Genomic DNA, 16,602 nt, shown 5'->3' on the forward strand with positions numbered 1-16,602 from the left:
TTTTCCAACACTTACTCATCAAGGACAGGCAGCGTGGTGGCCACGGGTGTGCAATGCATGCACTGGGCCACCTAGGGGGACAGAGGGGGACGGGCAGAGCTGAGACCCCGGCTCTGCAACCCTGCTGTGTGGCCTGGGTGAGTCCCCAAGCTTCCTTTTCTATACTTAGACAATAGGGATGCCACCAATGCCTTAAATACCCACCTCAGAGGGTCGCTAGGACTGTCCAGTGAGAGACTTGTGTAAATGCTCATCAGAGCACGTGCCAAAGTGTGGGCACCAGTGAATGTTGGCGTTACCATTCCCGCCACTTGTACGTGCTCCACTGTCTGCAGCTGCCGTGACAAAGTACCACAGACAGGCTGGCTTTAAATAACAGAAGCGTAAGGAATTCCCTGGTGGTCCAGTGGTTAGGACTGGGTGTTCTCACTGCTGGGGCCCCAGGTTCGATCCCCGATCAGGGAACTAAGATCCCACAAGCCGTGTGGCATGGCCAAACAGCAGCAGTGTATTCTTCCTCTGTTCTGGAGGCCGGAAATCTGAAACCAAAGCGTCAGCCGGGCTGACTTCTCCTGAAGGCTCTGATGGGTAGTGTTGCGTACCTCTCTCCTGCCTGCTGGGGGCTGCCCACCGTGTTTGATGACGTCCCTTGGCTCGGAGCTGTATCCCTTCACTCTCTACCTCCATCCTCACCGCCCTCCCTCCCCCTGCGTTTTCACAAGGCGCAGATTCAGTCACTGGGTTAAAGAGGTGATGCGCTCCTCGTGTGTGTCCTTTTCTCTTGTTTTTTTTAAAGTTTATTTATTCATATATTTTATATTTGGCTGCACTGGGTCCTCGTTACAGTGGCTTCTCTCATGGCACGAGTTCTCAACAAACGAGCTTCAGAAGTTGTGACACGCAGGATTAGCTTCCCTGTGGTATGTGGGGTCTTAGTTCCCTAACCGGGGATCGAACCTGTGTCCCCTGCCTTGGCAGGCGGATTCTTAACCACTGGACCCCCAAGGACTCCCCCCCCTCCTCTTTTTATAAGAACACCAGTCATTGGCTTTGGGGTCCACATTAATTCAATATGACATCATCTGAACTGAATTACATCTATAAAGACTCTACTTCCAAATAAGGTCGGATGCTGAGTTCTGGGTGGACGTGAATTGGGGGAGGGCACTAGTCAGTCCCCTACACTTGCTTTTAAGGTGCTTGGAGCCCAGCAGATGAGACGGAAGGGGGCCCATGGTGCTGTGACTCAGAGTCAGGTCCACCCTACAGAGTGGTTGCCCTCGGAGCGGTGAGGGCAACCTGTGGGTGGGGTTGGGACTTGGACTTTGCTTCCAGTTTAATCAGGAATCTGACTGATGGTGTTGAGGCAGGTAGGCTTTACAGGAGGAAGACCCAGTTTCCAAGAGGGCATCGAGGTAAGACCACCTAAGGCTCGTTGGCTGATCAATGGTCAGATTTAAGATATATGTGGAATGGGAGATGAGAAAGGCAGGACTTGAAGGGCGCTGAGCTTAAAACAACAAGAAAAGAAGCCTGAACTGTGTGTGGAGGCATAGAGGGTCCTCTGAAGGTTTGAGAGTTGAGGAAAGGAGAGGAGAAAGTTGTCTGCTGAATATTGGAAAAGGTTCCATCTTGACTTTCATGCCTGCGGATGGAAATTTTGAAATCCTGGGCTCCCTCTCTCCTGGGCAGGCCACCTCCTCACCCAGACCCCCGACCAGGTCCCTGTATCCCCCTTGCAGGACGATGTGGAGGACCACACTACACGGCGTTCTCCATGTCCAGCAGGAGTTTAAGTCACCATGAAACCCTCCCTTATCCCTGTCCCCCAGAGGAGAAGCGTCCACAGCTAGAAGTTTTCTCTCAGCGGGGCCTCTCCTGAAGACTATGCCAGGACTCCTTGGAAAAGATAAATCTGGGTCCCTGCTTCCTACCCTACACCAGAAAAAACTCCAAAGGGGTCAAAGCGCGTAAGTGTCAAAAGTGAAGACATAAAAGTGCTAGAAGAAGACAACACAGGTGAATTTTCTGTTGTGGAAAGTGGAAAAAACCTTTCTGAAAGTGGCTAGAAAGAAGCAAGAGAAGAAAAGCCTGATAAATCAGCCAGCGTCCAAAACAAAGAGAAAACAAAACAAAACCTTGGGTACAGCAGAAAAGGAAACCGGCAGAGACAGAAAACAAGCTGAAAGTATTTGCAACTTATTTCACAAACAAGCCTCCCGATACAGACGTATCTCTTTAAAATCTTTTTCTAACCCACTTATTTCATGGAAAAAGAGGGCAAAAGACATGAAAAGAAAGCTCACTCGAAAAGAAAAGCAATTGATTTCAGATTTCTGGCCTCCAAAACAGAGAGAATATAGTTTTGCTGTTTCAGCCGCCCAGTTGTGGTCATTTGCTAAAGCAGCACTCAGAAGCTAACACGCGGACCATAAAAAGGAGCTTCTAGATTGTGGTGTAAAACGTTTAAAAAACACAAACCCACGCGTTCATAGTGATAACTCAAATTTAAGGGGAAAAAAGGAGAGAAGATCTAAAAGATCCAGTTATGCCAACACCTTACTATGGTTCAGTTCAGTCGCTCAGTCTTTACAACCCCATGAACCTCAGCATGCCTTCTTCTCCCACCTTCAATCTTTCCCAGTCTGAGGGTCTTTTCAAATGAGTCAGCCCTTCGCATCAGTTGGCCAAAGTATTGGAGTTTCAGCTTCAGCATCAGTCCTTCCAATGAATAGTCAGGACTGATTTCCTTTAGAATGGACTGATTGCATCTCCTTGCAGTCCAAGGGACTCTCAAGAGTCTTCTCCAACACCACAGTTCAAAAGCATCAATTCTTTGGCGCTCAGCTTTCTCTATAGTCCAACTCTCACTTCCACACATGACCACTGGAAAAACCATAGCCTTGACTAGACGGACCTTTGTTGGCAAAATAATGTCTCTGCTTTTTAGTATGCTGTCTAGGTGGATCATAACTTTCCTTCCAAGGAGTGAGCATCTTTTAATTTCATGGTTGCAGTCACCATCTGCAGTGATTTTGGAGCCCAGAAAAATAAAGTCAGCCACTGTTTCCACTGTTTCCCCATCTATTTGCCATGAAGTGACGGGACCAGATGCCATGATCTCACTTTTCTGAATGTTGAGCTTTAAGCCAACTTTTTCACTCTCCTCTTTCACTTTCATCAAGAGGTTCTTTAGTTCTTTAGTTCTGCCATAAAGGTGATGTCGTCTGCATATCTGAGGTTATTGATATTTCTCCCGGCAATCTTGATTCCAGCTTGTGCTTCTTCCAGCCCAGCGTTTCTCATGATGTATTCTGCATGTAAGTTAAATAAGCAGGGTGACAATATACAGCCTTGACGTACTCCTTTTCCTATTTGGAACCAGTCTGTTGTTCCATGTCCAGTTCTAACTGTTGCTTCCTGACCTGCATACAGATTTCTCAAGAGGCAGGTCTGGTGGTCTGTAATTCCCATCTCTTTCAGAATTGTCCACAGTTTATTGTGATCCACACAGTCAAAGGCTTTGGCATAGTCAGTAAGGCAGAAATAGATGTTTTTCTGGAACTGTCTTGCTGTTTCAATGATCCAGCAGAGGTTGGCAATTCGATCTCTGGTTCCTCTGCTTTTTCTAAAACCAGCTTGAACATCTGGAAGTTCATGGTTCACGTATTGCTGAAGCCTGGCTTGGAGAATTTTGAGCATTACTTTACTAGCATGTGAGATGAGTGCAATTGTGTGGTAGTTTGAGCATTCTTTGGCATTACCGTTAGTATGGTAATCAGCAATTAAAAAGAAAAGACATCATTTACACTCTCATATTTGGAATAACTCTGGCTCATCCAGCGTTAATGAGGGAAAGCTCTTCTTTACAGGGGGGAAAAAAAAGCCAGATAATAAATGCAGAAGGAATGATAGAAGGATCACTATTTCCAACCAACAATGAAACTGTTGATTCAAGCAAGAACGGTCGGTGGAAACTGAACCCATTAGGAGAAAGCTGTGGGGAGCAGGATTTTTGCATGATGAGAAAGTCTTACTCTTTTGATCCCTGGGTCGGGAAGACCCCCTGGAGGAGGGCACAGCAACCCACTCTAGTATTCCTGCCTGGAGAATCCCATGGATGGAGGAGCATGGTGGCCTATAGTCCTCAGGGTCGCAAAGAGTTGGACACAACTGGAGTGACTTAGCACACATGCAGATTGCTTCTCAACTCATCTTTCTGATGGAGAGAGCCGGCTGTCACCTCTTCAACCCAGTGACCAAACAGCATCATGAAAGTGGGACAATCTGACATTAGGTACCTCCAATGCCGTGGAGCCCACAACATTACTTGAGAAGTATCCTTGCCTTCAACGTCTCACCTGAGTCAAATCAAATCTTGGCTTTAACTTCCAGTATATATGGGAGGGAGGAACAGGTTAAACGGCACCTGTAGGAAACAGACAAATCTAGAAAGCAGGCCCTTCTACCAAGTTGGCCTGAGTTCTTTTAGGGGGAAAAAAATCAATGTCAAAGCGATGAGGGCACTGTTCTATTAATACCATAAAGGAGACTAATGTGTGTGTGCATGCATGCTCAGTCATGTCTGACTCTCTGCGACCCCATGGATTGTAGCCCGCCAGGTTCCTCTGTCCATGGGGATTCTCCAGGCAAGAATACTGGAGTGGGTTGCCATTTCCTCCTCCAGGGGATCTTCATGACCCCTGGAGGAAAGACTCAGGGATCGGTCCTGAGTCTTCTTCATCAGCAGGTGGACTCTTTACCACTGAGCCTCCAGGGAAAGGAGACTTTCAAAAGGAGACTGAAGAAGCAGGCAAATGCAGTGCTTGAAACTGATTCTAAAAGAGCAACTCTAGAAGGAAATTGGGGGGAATTGGGGGGAAAAGTGAGTATGAACTGAATATTCAGGGATGCCAGGAAATTATTGACAGTTTTCTTAGGTGTGATCATGACAGTTATGTGATGATGTAAGAATACCTGTTCTTAGGAGATATATGCTCAAGTATTAATGGGCGAAGTGTCATGTTGTCTGCAATATAACTTAAAAATGTTTTATCAAAACAAAACACATTTATATACACTTACAAATGCATATAGAAAGATAAAGCACAGTTTGAAAACGATTATTGTGGAATAACAGAGGGGGGTATATAGGTGTTCATTAGACATATTTCATTCACTTTCCTGTTGGAAATGTTTCATAATAAACTAATCTTGCAAAAATACTGGAAGATCAAAAAATAATTGGACTTTGTGGTAAAGGGAAATCAGAGATCCTCATCACGAGATGGTGGGATTCTCTGGGCTTCACCTTCACTCTCTGTGTCTGTGAAAAATAAGGGTTTGGGCAGGATGGTTTGAACTGTGTTGCTGGAGAAAACTCGTGAGAGTTCCCTGGACAGCAAGGAGATCAAACCAGTCAATCCTAAAGGAAATCAACCCTGAGTATTCATTGGGAGGACTGATGCTGAAGCTCCAATACTCTGACCATCTAATGCAAAGAGCCGACTCATTGGAAAAGACCCTGATGCTAGGAAGGAATGAGGCAGGAAGAGAAGGTGACAACAGAGGATGAGATGGTTGGATGGCATCACCACCTCAATGGACATGAGTTTGAAGAAACTCAGGGAGATGGTGAAGAACAGGGAAGCCTAGCGTGCTGCAGTCCTTGGGATTGCAAAGAGTCAGACACGACAGAGTGACAACAACAACAAAAACTACACATAACGTAAAATTTACATTTTAACCATTTTCAAGTGTATATAGTTCAATGGCGTTAAGCACGTTCACGTTGTTCTGCAACCAGCCATCACCATCCGTCTTTAGGACTTTCTCCTCTTGTAAAATAGAGACTCTGTACCTATTTAATAGCTCATCTCCTCACCCCAGCCCCTAGCAGGCAGTATTCTGCTTTCTGTCTCTGTGATTTTGACTTCTTCAGATACCTTGTGTAAGTGGAATTAAGTGTTTGTCCTGTGATTGGTTTATTAAGCTTATCAGGGTGCCTTCAAGGCTCGTATGTGTTGTGTTATAGCACGTGTCAGAATTCTCTTCCTTTATTTATTTGTTGTGGCATGCAGGATCTTTCAATGCGGTGCATGGATTCTCTAGTTGTGAAGCACGGGCTCCAGAGTGCATGGGCTTCAGTAGTTGTGGGTTGCGGGCTTAGTTGCTCTGAAGTATGTGGAATCTTAATTACCCGAGCAGGGATCGAACCTGCGTCCCCTGCATTGCAAGTTGGATTCTTTACCACTGAACCACCAGAGGAGTCCCCAGAATTCTCTTCTTTTTTAAGGCTAAATAATATTCCATTGTACACATATACTGTGTTTTGTTTACTTATTCATTTGTTCATAGACACTGGGCAGCCTCCTCTGCTTGGCTGTTATGAATACGACTGTTGGAAAGATGGGCTTACAGGTGTCTCTTTGAATCCCTGCCTTGATGCTTCAGGTACATATCTGGGAGTGGAATGGCTGGATCTGGGCGGGGTGGCTTATAATGGATTCTTTCCTACTTTCCAAATGAGCTTACCACACGTGTCCTTTTAAACTGCAAACCAGTCATCTTGCAGAAATGTGTACACAGACCACCTTTCAAGCATGTACCAACTGTAGTCACAAGACCTCAAGAGGGTCCTCACCCTCTTCCCAGCTTCTACATCCTTTTCTTCAGAGGAGGAGACCTCCCTACATGCTCTTAGGATGACAAGAAGCATCAGGAATGAAAAAACGCTCACCCTTCAGGGGACAGTGATACAACGTAATTGGAAAACCTCTGAAGGTACATGCAAAACAGATGTAAATTTAGTGCACATCCTCGTGGCTGGAAGACAGCGCCCCCTGCAGGACACTCCTGGTGCCGATCAGCATTGAGACAGAATGCTGTTGCCCAGATGGGGTTGCATGTCCAGTTCTCTGCAGAGATGCATGCATCGTCCTGAATGTCTGTCCTTGGCTCTCACTTCTTTGTGGGTTCCTCTGAGGCTTTGTTTCCTTGGTCTAGAGGCTGAAGCTATGCCCCAGGCCCAGAGACCCCTGACCCACGTAGGATGTGGGGAAAGACAGAGTCTCTCCCGTCTCAGCAGCCACAGAAAACTCTGTTTGCTGATCCAGGCTCCAAGGCCACTGCCTGCGATGGGGGGGCCTGACCAGGGAGGTGAGGATCTGTGGGGCGATTTTCACCCTCCTCAGGCCAGCTCATGACCCCACACACACAAGTTCACACACACACATATTCAGACACATACACACTGCTTGGTGGGAATAATACAAACTTGCATCAGATAACACACACGAGCTTCTGATGCTGTTGTGTGCTTGTCGTGGAGCTGGACTGAGGAATAGGAGGTGGGGTCCTTGCCCGGGTGGGGTCTGGCAGATGCCCCCCCACACACACATCACTATGCGGACTTGACTTCGATGCCAGCTGCCGCTGGGCTTGCCCTTCCCATCATTTGGTCAGTAATTCCTAGGGACCAACTGCTCCCCGAGATTGAAAGACACAAGGCTTGCGAAGGCCCTGCAGCCTCTCTGGCCTGGGTAAACGTCCCTGGGACTTTTATTCCTTCCTCCACGCCCACGGCCTCCTGTGCGTGTCCAGAGAACACAAACGCGGAAGTCACCGAGGGTTCACGGCGCAGTAACCAGATGTCATGGGTCTCATTAATAATCAACCTACGGTGTAAATGAGCACAGCCCACCTGCTGGGAGTCAGGCCGACACGCCTCGTTTGCTCGTTTGCCCCCAGCAGCTCAGGCTTCTGGACTGTCCGGTGAGAGGGAGAAAGGGCAGAGTTCTAGAGTCTGCTGTTGAGGATTTCTGCTGAGATGTGCTACCCCACCCATTTAAAGCACTGTAGCATATGTAAGGAGAAGGCAATGGCGACCCACTCCAGTACTGTTCCCTGGAGAATCCCATGGACAGAGGAGCCTGGTAGGCTGCAGTCCATGGGGTCGATAAGAGTCGGACACGACTGAGTGACTTCACTTTTTTCATGCACTGGAGAAGGAAATGGCAACCCACTCCAGTGTTCTTGCCTGGAGAATCCCAGGGATGGGGGAGCCTGGTGGGCTGCCGTCTATGGGGTCGCACAGAGTCGGACACGACTGAAGTGACTTAGCAGCAGCAGCATGTGTAAAAGGTTTTGCATGTATTATTTTCGTTTGCTACCTGCAGCTCCAAGGGAAGCTTTATATTAGCTCCATTTTAGAAACAGCAGTTCTGAGGCTCGGGGAGGCCAGTGCCTGCCTATGGTCTGCAGCTGGTGAGTGTCAAGGCCAGGTGCAACCCAGGTCTGAGGATCACAGTGGTGCCCGCATTGCACCCAATTGGCTGGAGAATCAGATGTTATCTGCTCTATTAGTTGTCACTGGGGTCTCACACTTTATAAAAACCTATACAAGTTACGGGGGACTTCCCTGGCAGTCCAGTGGCCAAGTCCGAGCTCCCCATGTGGGGGCCGCAGGCCCAATCCCTGGCGGGGAAACTAGATCCCACATGTTGCAACTAAGGGTTGGCATGCGGCAGTGAAGATTTTCAGGAGCCACGACCGGAAAGATCCTGCATGCTGCAACCAAGGCCTGGCACAGCCAAATAAATAAAATATTAAAAATAATAAACATACGTGAGTTTTCTAGGTGGGAGGCGATCCAACAAGGGTTTCCATTAGGAAGGGCTGTGGCAAAGAGTTAGGAGTCCTGCCTCTGCTTCTCGGGAACTGTGTGACCTCGGCAAGTCTCTCTCCAGGCCTCGGTTTCCCCTGCTGAAACCTCAGGTGGTTGAATTGGGGATGTGCAGTCACTGTCCCTCTCCAGTCCTCCCCAGCCTCCTGCCAGAGGGCTCCATGGAGTCACTGTGGAGGAGAAGGAGCCAAGAAGAATCGAGAAGCTGCTTGAGCGTCGGGTTATTTCCTAAACCTATAAACGGGGTCCCCTGTTTCACGCTCCTGCCGGCGATGCTGGGAGGCGTCAGGCAGGAGCGTTGGTCCTTGCAGGCTCTTCCCTTGTAGCCTCAGCTTCCCCACCCGAGTCTCAACACCCCTCTTTCCTATCACGGGCCTCTAGGCAAACCAGATATCTTGTGACGTGAAGACACCCCAGAACCTCATCCACTGGTCCTCCTCCAGGATGCTGCCCATTCCCATCGAGAGAGTCGTGGCGGCGAGAGGATGGGAGGGTTGAGCTCACGGACTGAGGGGGAGACTGCCTGTGTGGTGCCCAAGAGCAAAGGACCAATAAAGACCTGTTTGAATTGAAAAACATTATATCCATGTATGTTTTTAATGGGCTTCCCAGGTGGCGCTGGTGGTAAAGAAAAAGTGAAAGTTGCTCAGTCATGTCCGACTCTCTGTGACCCCATGGACTATGTAGCCTGCCAGGCTCCTCTGTCCATTGAATTCTCCAAGCCAGAATACTGGAATGGGTTGTAGTTCCCTTCTCCAGGGGATCTTCCCAACCCAGGGATCGAACCCAGGTCTCCCACATTGCAGGCAGATTCTTTACTGTCTGAGCCACCAGGGAAGCGCCTGCCTGCATTTCAGTGCAGGAGATGTAAGAGACCTGGGTTCGATCCCTGGGTCGGGAAGATCCCCTGGAGGAGGACACGGCAACCCACTCCGGTATTCTTGCCTGGAGAAGCCCCATGGGCAGAGGAGCCTGGCGGGCTACAGTCCCTAGGGTTGCGAAGAGTTGGACATGACTGAAGCAGCTTAGGACACATGCACACCTGTGTTTGATATATATGGGGAGAGGGAGACTGGAGGAGGGAGGAAGACGCAGGGAGGGACGGAAAGAGGGAAAGAGTGGGGAGGGAGGGAGGGAGAGTGAGCATACATTAGGATGGAGGTGCATGTTTTATTTCCCTCTTCCTACTCTGATCTTATTTTGTTTTTGTGTTTTAAGCTATAATTAGGTAGATGGATAGGTAAGTGGATAGCTAGGTAAATAGGTAGTGGTGGTTTAGTCAATAAGTCGTATCCGACTCTTGCGACCCCATGGACTGTAGCCCACCAGGCTCCTCTATCCATGGGATTTCCCAGTCAAGAATACTGGAGTGGGTTGCCATTTCCTTCTCCAGGGGATCTTCCCAATCCAGGGATTGAACCTGCATCTCCTGCACTGCATGCAGATTCTTTACCAATTGAGCCACCAGTCAAGCCCAGGTCAGTTCCGTTCAGTCGCTCAGTCGTGTCCAACTTTTTGTGACCCCGTGGACTGCAGCACGCCAGGCTTCCCTGTCATCACCAACTCTCGGAGTTTACTCAAACTCATAGCCATCGAGTCGGTGATGCCATCCAACCATCTCATCCTCTGTGGTCCCCCTTTCCTCCCGCCTTCTATCTTTCCTAGCATCACTGTTTCCAATGAGTCAGTTCTTCGCATCAGGTGGCCACAGTATTGGAGTTTCAGCTTCAGCATCAGTCCTTCCAATGAATAGTCGGGACTGATTTCCTTTAGGACTGACTGGTTGAATTTCCTTGCAGTCCAGGTAGATAAATGAATAGTAATAAATAGCCAGTTTTCAAGTTGAGTTTTTTTAGCTGTAAAGGGGGCAGGAGCGCCACCGTGTGGCGACTCTGTGCACTGCTGCCTCCCGTGGCCCCTGGCTGGCGGCTGTGGGCGCGCACCCCTGCCGTGCCCGAGTGGCAGGCAGGGTGGGGCTGCCAGCACCCCAGCTGCCTGCAGTTCCTGTGCTTGGACAGGGCCCCCCAATCTCCCTGAATGACTGAGTCGCCACAGGACTGCGATGGGTGCTTTTCCAGCACCAGGAGGCAGGTCGAGGAGGATGGGGATGGGGAGACAGCCTCTGGGCGCCCCCCTACACACCCGCGTGGCTGAGACCACCTGGTCCATCCTCAGGTTGCAGGAGCAGGTGGGCTCAGCTCCTGTTTGCTGCATTCTGTGGCCGTCGTAACCTGAGGCCATGAAGGTACCAAGGTCACGCAACTGATGCCAGCCGGTGCCAGGACCACAGCCTGAACGCTGCCGCCCCCCGGGCAGAGCCCAGGGCAGACTTGCCAAGGTCAGTGTGTGCCTCTTGTCTGCTAAGACAGGAGTCCGCTGGGTCCCTACCCTCACATCACTGCTGGTCTCATTAAGAAGCAGCTGAGGGGCTTCCCTGGTGGCTCAGTGGTAAAGAATCTGCCTGCCAGTGCAGGAGACACGAGTTTGATCCCTGATCCGGAAAGATCCCACGTGTCCCGGAGCAACTAAGCCTGTGTGTGACCACTACTGAGCCTGCGGAGCCCAGGAACCGCAGCTATTGAAGCCCACCCGCCCTAGAGCCCGAGCTCCTCAACAAGAGAAGCCCCCGCAACGGGAACCCTGCGTACCCCAACTAGAGAACAGCCCCCCTCTCAAGGCGACTAGGGAAAAGCCTGTGAAGCGATGAAGATTCAGCACAACCAAAAATAAATAAGAATCTGCTGAGTGCCCTCGACCATGGACAGAGACAAGAATCCAAGGGTTGTCATGCTGGGCCAAATCCTTTATACCGCAGGTGACCCCAGAGATTGTGGGGAGTCCGGTAGGCTTCCTGAAGGAGCAGACTGAAGAGAAAGGACAGTCCAGATAGGGGAACAGAAAGGCAGGAGTTGGAATCTGGTCCAGTGGGCAGAGAATGCCGCCTGCCGCATCAGTAAACAGCTGTCGCCCGAGGGCGCCCCCTAGGGGATTCGGGATGGAGAAAAACAGGATACTGGCCCTAGAGAGTTGGGATGCATATCAAAGGAATAATTTCATTAAACCCAGACTCTTGCTTCTTCCCATACGTAGAAAAGCATTAAATTCATTAACTTGAGATGTCTGGACTTTCTTTAGTTAGCAGTCATCTTGTGACGTCCAACTGCCTGACTGTTTTTGTTTGTTTTTACAAAAACTCTTATGTATCCTGGTACCTCTTTGACACAGTCCCTCAGAGCTGAGAGGCTGTCTCCCAGGCTTGCATCTTCCAAATAAACCATAATTCTCAACTTTTAGATTGTGAGTTGTTTTGTTGTTGTTGTTTTTCACTCAACAATCTCCAGCAGAAAGGGATACAACATATTCAGGTGACAAGGATGGTTAGAAAATGGAGGCTTCGCCGAACACCTTGCTGGCCTTATTCTGTTGTGGTTGTTCAGTCACTGGGTTGTTTGTGACGCTTTGCGATCCCATGGCCCGCAGCATGCCAGGCTCCCCTGTCCTCCACTATCTAGCCGAGTTTGCTCAGATTCATGTCCATTGTGATGGACATGTGATGGACACTGTGATGGACATGTGATGCTATCTAGCCGTGTCATCCTCTGCTGCCCCCTTCTCCTTTTTGCCTTCAATCTCTGTGTCCTTATTCAATCTATATGGTCTTCTTCTGTGTCCTTGCCAAAGCCCTGTTCCCACTCTCGAGTGGTTTTAGCAGAAAGTTGGCCAACCCTGGCCAATGAGAGGCCCGTATCCCTCCTTCTGCCACAGTGAATGGCGCAGAGATGGGCCAATTAGAGTCAGCCCCTGGCCTCTTACAGAAACTGTTGAGAAAGCATCTATCTTTTCCACTGGAGTGTCTAAGCTTATAGACTACAGCTAGTAATGTTGGGGATCTCAGCCCCAGGATAGAGCAAAACTGAGAGATGGCAAGTAAGGTATTCATGCATTGATTGATCCATCCATTCATTCTATAAATACGCCATCAGTGTCTACATACACTGGTCTAAGCACTGGAGATTCAGCTGTGAGCCAGGCAGATGCAACCTCTGCTCTTGTAATGCTCACATTCCTTGTGGGCAGTCAGGCCCCAAAATAAATAAAAAGGAAAGAAATCCGCAAGATATTTTCAGAAAATTATGAATGTCAAGAAGAGCAAGGCTGATGAAGCAGAAAGTGCCTGGGATGGGAAGGTCCTGCTTTAGTTGGTGTCCAAGGAGATCTGGCCACAGAGGTGACATTTCAGCCACGACCTGGATGACAAGGAGTCAGCCATGGGAAGATCTGGGGTTAAGCCATCCAGCAGAGGGGATAACAAATGCAAATGTCCTGAGGCTCAATACAGACAGTATCACTTGAGCATCTGGATCCAACCATACCTGAAGCAGACACTTTTCACTGACATGAAAGAAATTGTTTTGTTTTTCTTAAACCAGTTTAAATCAGGTTTCTGCAACTTGCATCTGAAAAACTTCTGCCATTTGAAAGAGTTCTGAGGCTGTGAATACAGTGAACACTAACTTCTGAAGCTGAGGCTTTTTTGTCCTGTTAGGTAAAGGGAAATCATTGAAGGTTTTTAAATCAGGGAGTAATCTTCCTCATAGTGTTCCTTCTTTCCTCACTAGGCTCGTCTCTCTCTCTTCTTCTTTTTTTTAAATTTTGGCTGCACTGGGTCTTTGTTGCAGGGAGGGTTCAGACCTCCTCTGGTTGCGGGCACATGGCCTTAGTTGCCCCACAGCAACTGGGATCTGGAATCTTAGTTCCCTGACCAAGAATTGAACACATGTCCCCGGTATTGGAAGGCAGACTCTTTTTTTAATTCTTGTTTAGGAAAGCTATGACACACCTAGACAGCATATTAAAAAGCAAAGATACCACTTTGCTGACAAATGTCTGTATAGTCAAAGCTATGTTTTTTCCAGCAGTTGTGAATGGATATGAGAGTTGGACCATAAAGAAGGCTGAGTGCTGAAGAATTGATGCTTTTCAACTGTGGTGTTGGAGAAGACTCTTGAGAGTCCCTTGGACTGCAAGGAGATCAAACCAGTCCATCCTATAGGAAATCAGTCCTGAATATTCATTGGAAGGACTGATGCTGAAGCTGCAGCTCTAATACTTTGGCCACCTGATGCAAAGAGTCAACTCATTGGAAAAGACCTTGATGCAGGGAAAGATTGAAGGCAGGAGGAGAAGGGGGCAACAGAGGATGAGATGGTTGAATAGTATCACCACGTCCATGACTCAATGGACATGAGTTTGAGCAAACTATGTGAGATAAAGAAGGACAGTGAAGCCTGGCATGTTGCAGTCCTTGGAGTTGCAAAGAGTTGGACACAACTGAGCGACTGAATGACAACAACTTACGTATTTTTTTGGTTTCAAGGGGTCTTAGTTGCCGCACGTGAGATCTTCAGTCTTTGCTGCAGCAGGTGGGATCTTTAGTTGTATTATGTGGAATCTAGTTCCCTGACTAGGGACTGAACCTGGGTCCCTTGCATTGGGAGCTCAGGGTCTTAGCCCCTGGACCACCAGGGAAGTCCCTCTAGGCTCATCTCCCAAATGTCCTATCCTTCTGTCCCCTTCCTCCAGTTGTCTCCTCCACTTACAGTGGACTTGGCCGCTGTCATTTGTCTGAAGGTCCTGGCTTCCAACTCTTGTACATCCTTCCCGACCCAACTAACTCAGTCTGGTGTCAATTTCAGATGTCACTTCTTTCATTAACTCTCCCATGTCTGGGTCTATTTCCCCATGTCCCAAGCTCCTTGCTTACATGCAAACCATGTTTATATCACAGCACTTATTACCCCAAATTGTAAATTTGGGTGTATTCTGTCCCACCTGCTGGACAAAGGAGAAGCTCACTGGGGCTCCTGTCTGGTTCTTGTTTGAAACCCTAGCGTGTGGTACCTGATATGTATTCAATAAACATGTATTAGCTAAAGGATGTAATGGACTGAGTGTCCGTGTCGATGAATGAATGTGATGGTGTTTGGATGTGGGGACTTTGGAAGGTAAATGGGTTTATGAGTAAGGTAAATGAGGTCATGAGGTTGGGACCCCCAGGATGGGATTACAGTCCTCAAAAGAAGAGGAAGAGGGGCCAGAGCTCGCCCCCACTCTGCCACGTGAGGACTCAGTGAGAAGGTGGCCGTCTACAAGCCAGGAAGCCTGTCCTCAGCAGAGACTGGATCTGCTGGCACTTTGACCTTGGACTCCCCAGCCTCTGTGAGAAATAAATGTTATTTAAGTCACCCAGTCTGTGGGCTTTTGTTCTGGAAGCTTTAGCTGGCGGGAGGGGAGAAGAGAAGGAGGCACCTGCTATGTGAAAGGTACCAACAGAACTGGAATGAACAAATGAGTGGGCACAAGGCTATTGGTGTGACTGGCCCTTGGGAGAGGCTCAGTGAGGGCATTTCATCTCCAGGGCTGCCTACTGAAGCGAGTGGTGTTGACTCTGTGGGCAGTCCTGGATGAGATCCAGAGGCCAGGGCCTCAGCTGCAGGAGCCTATGTGAGGAGGCTGCCGGGGGTCTCCCAGCTTCAGCTGATGTGCCCGGGCTCTGGGGTCCTGAACGCTTGCTATCCCCTAGAGGGGGCTGCAGGTGGCTCTGGGCTTCCCAGGTGGTGCAGTGCTAAAGATTCCACCTGTAAGTATTCTCTTAGACCTAATGACCAAATTTTGGCTGAAGAGAAACATAAGGAACTCAGGACGGTGATTGCAGCCATGAGATTAAAAGATGCTTGCTCCTTGGAAGGAAAGCTATGACAAACCTAGACAGCATATTAAAAAGCAGAGACATCACTTTGCCGACAAAAAGTCTGTCTAGTCAAAGGTTGGAGAAGGAAATGGCAACCCACTCCAGTATTTTTGCCTGGAGAGTCCCATGGACGGAGGAGCCAGGTGGGCTGCCATCCATGGGGTCACAAAGAGTCGGACACGACTGAGCATAAACACACACACACACACACACACACACACACACACACACACACAGAGGTGGCTCTCGAGAAGGCTTGCCTTTGCTTGCAGGCTGGGATCCTGGTCTAAGAAGGGATTCCCTGAGTTGGTTACTCAAGGGAGAGGAGAAGGACCCCAAGTGGGATTACATCTCAGAACAAGAGCTAGCTGCACATGCCTGATACAATGGCTTTACATTAGAAAATACCCCATGCAACTAAATGGCCCAAATGGAGGAAGCGGTGAGTAAGGTAAGCCATGAAAAACTGTGAAATCATGAAACATGTTAATAAAAGCCACAAGAGAATTTGGGCGGTATTTAAACAAAATAACATTCAGTGGGGGAAGGAAAAAGACCAACTAATTAACAGTGGCAAAATGTGAGCTTGTGTGTATAGTGAAATGAATTAAGGGACAAGTCCTCGAATTATTTATAATTTTTTATTTCTAATGTGATCATTTTTCTAAAAAAAAATTGGGGAGGGTACACTGTACTGCTTGTGAGATCTAGTTCCCAGGACCCTTGGCCATGAAAGCAGTCCTGACCACTACACTCCCAGGGCATTCCCTATCTTTTGCTTTTCTTCATGTCCTTGAACTATTTGTCAAATTTTCTGCATAACAACAAATATCTCCAGGTGACTGTGGGCAAAACACGGGATGCAGAGAAAATTCCAGGCATTGCCACTACTCTCTCTCCACCAAGAAGACAGACTGGTGGCCTGTGGACCCTCTGACCTGGGAGCCAGGCCCTGACCGGGCAGAGGGCTGACGCTCGCTGCCGGCTGGCCCTTCGCACTGAGACCTCTGGTCCGAACCCCGCCCCTCGTTCTCTCCAGCTCGGACCTTGGCCTCCAGTTGGGTCGGGGCTTCCTGTCGCCAAACTTGTTTTCTTTAGGAGGGAAACACAATCTGTCCAGCGCGGCTGGCTGGCAGAGCATGCAAATTAGCCTAACAGTGCCCTATTC

General features: G+C 48.8%; 1 protein-coding gene across 1 annotated transcript in view; it reads left to right on the forward strand.

Moving 5' to 3' along the window:
* Positions 1-9,239, forward strand: part of LOC122442531 (formin-like protein 14) — a 28,020-nt gene extending 18,781 nt beyond the window's left edge. The window contains exon 5 of the mRNA XM_043470383.1: positions 9,065-9,239. Within this exon, the coding sequence (XP_043326318.1) occupies positions 9,065-9,181 (117 nt within the window). The 3' untranslated portion in view covers positions 9,182-9,239. The remainder of the gene's footprint in view (positions 1-9,064) is intronic.
* The last annotated feature ends 7,363 nt before the right edge of the window (positions 9,240-16,602 follow it).

Source organism: Cervus canadensis, chromosome 5 (genome assembly GCF_019320065.1).
Source record: "Cervus canadensis isolate Bull #8, Minnesota chromosome 5, ASM1932006v1, whole genome shotgun sequence".
Lineage (NCBI taxonomy): Eukaryota > Metazoa > Chordata > Mammalia > Artiodactyla > Cervidae > Cervus > Cervus canadensis.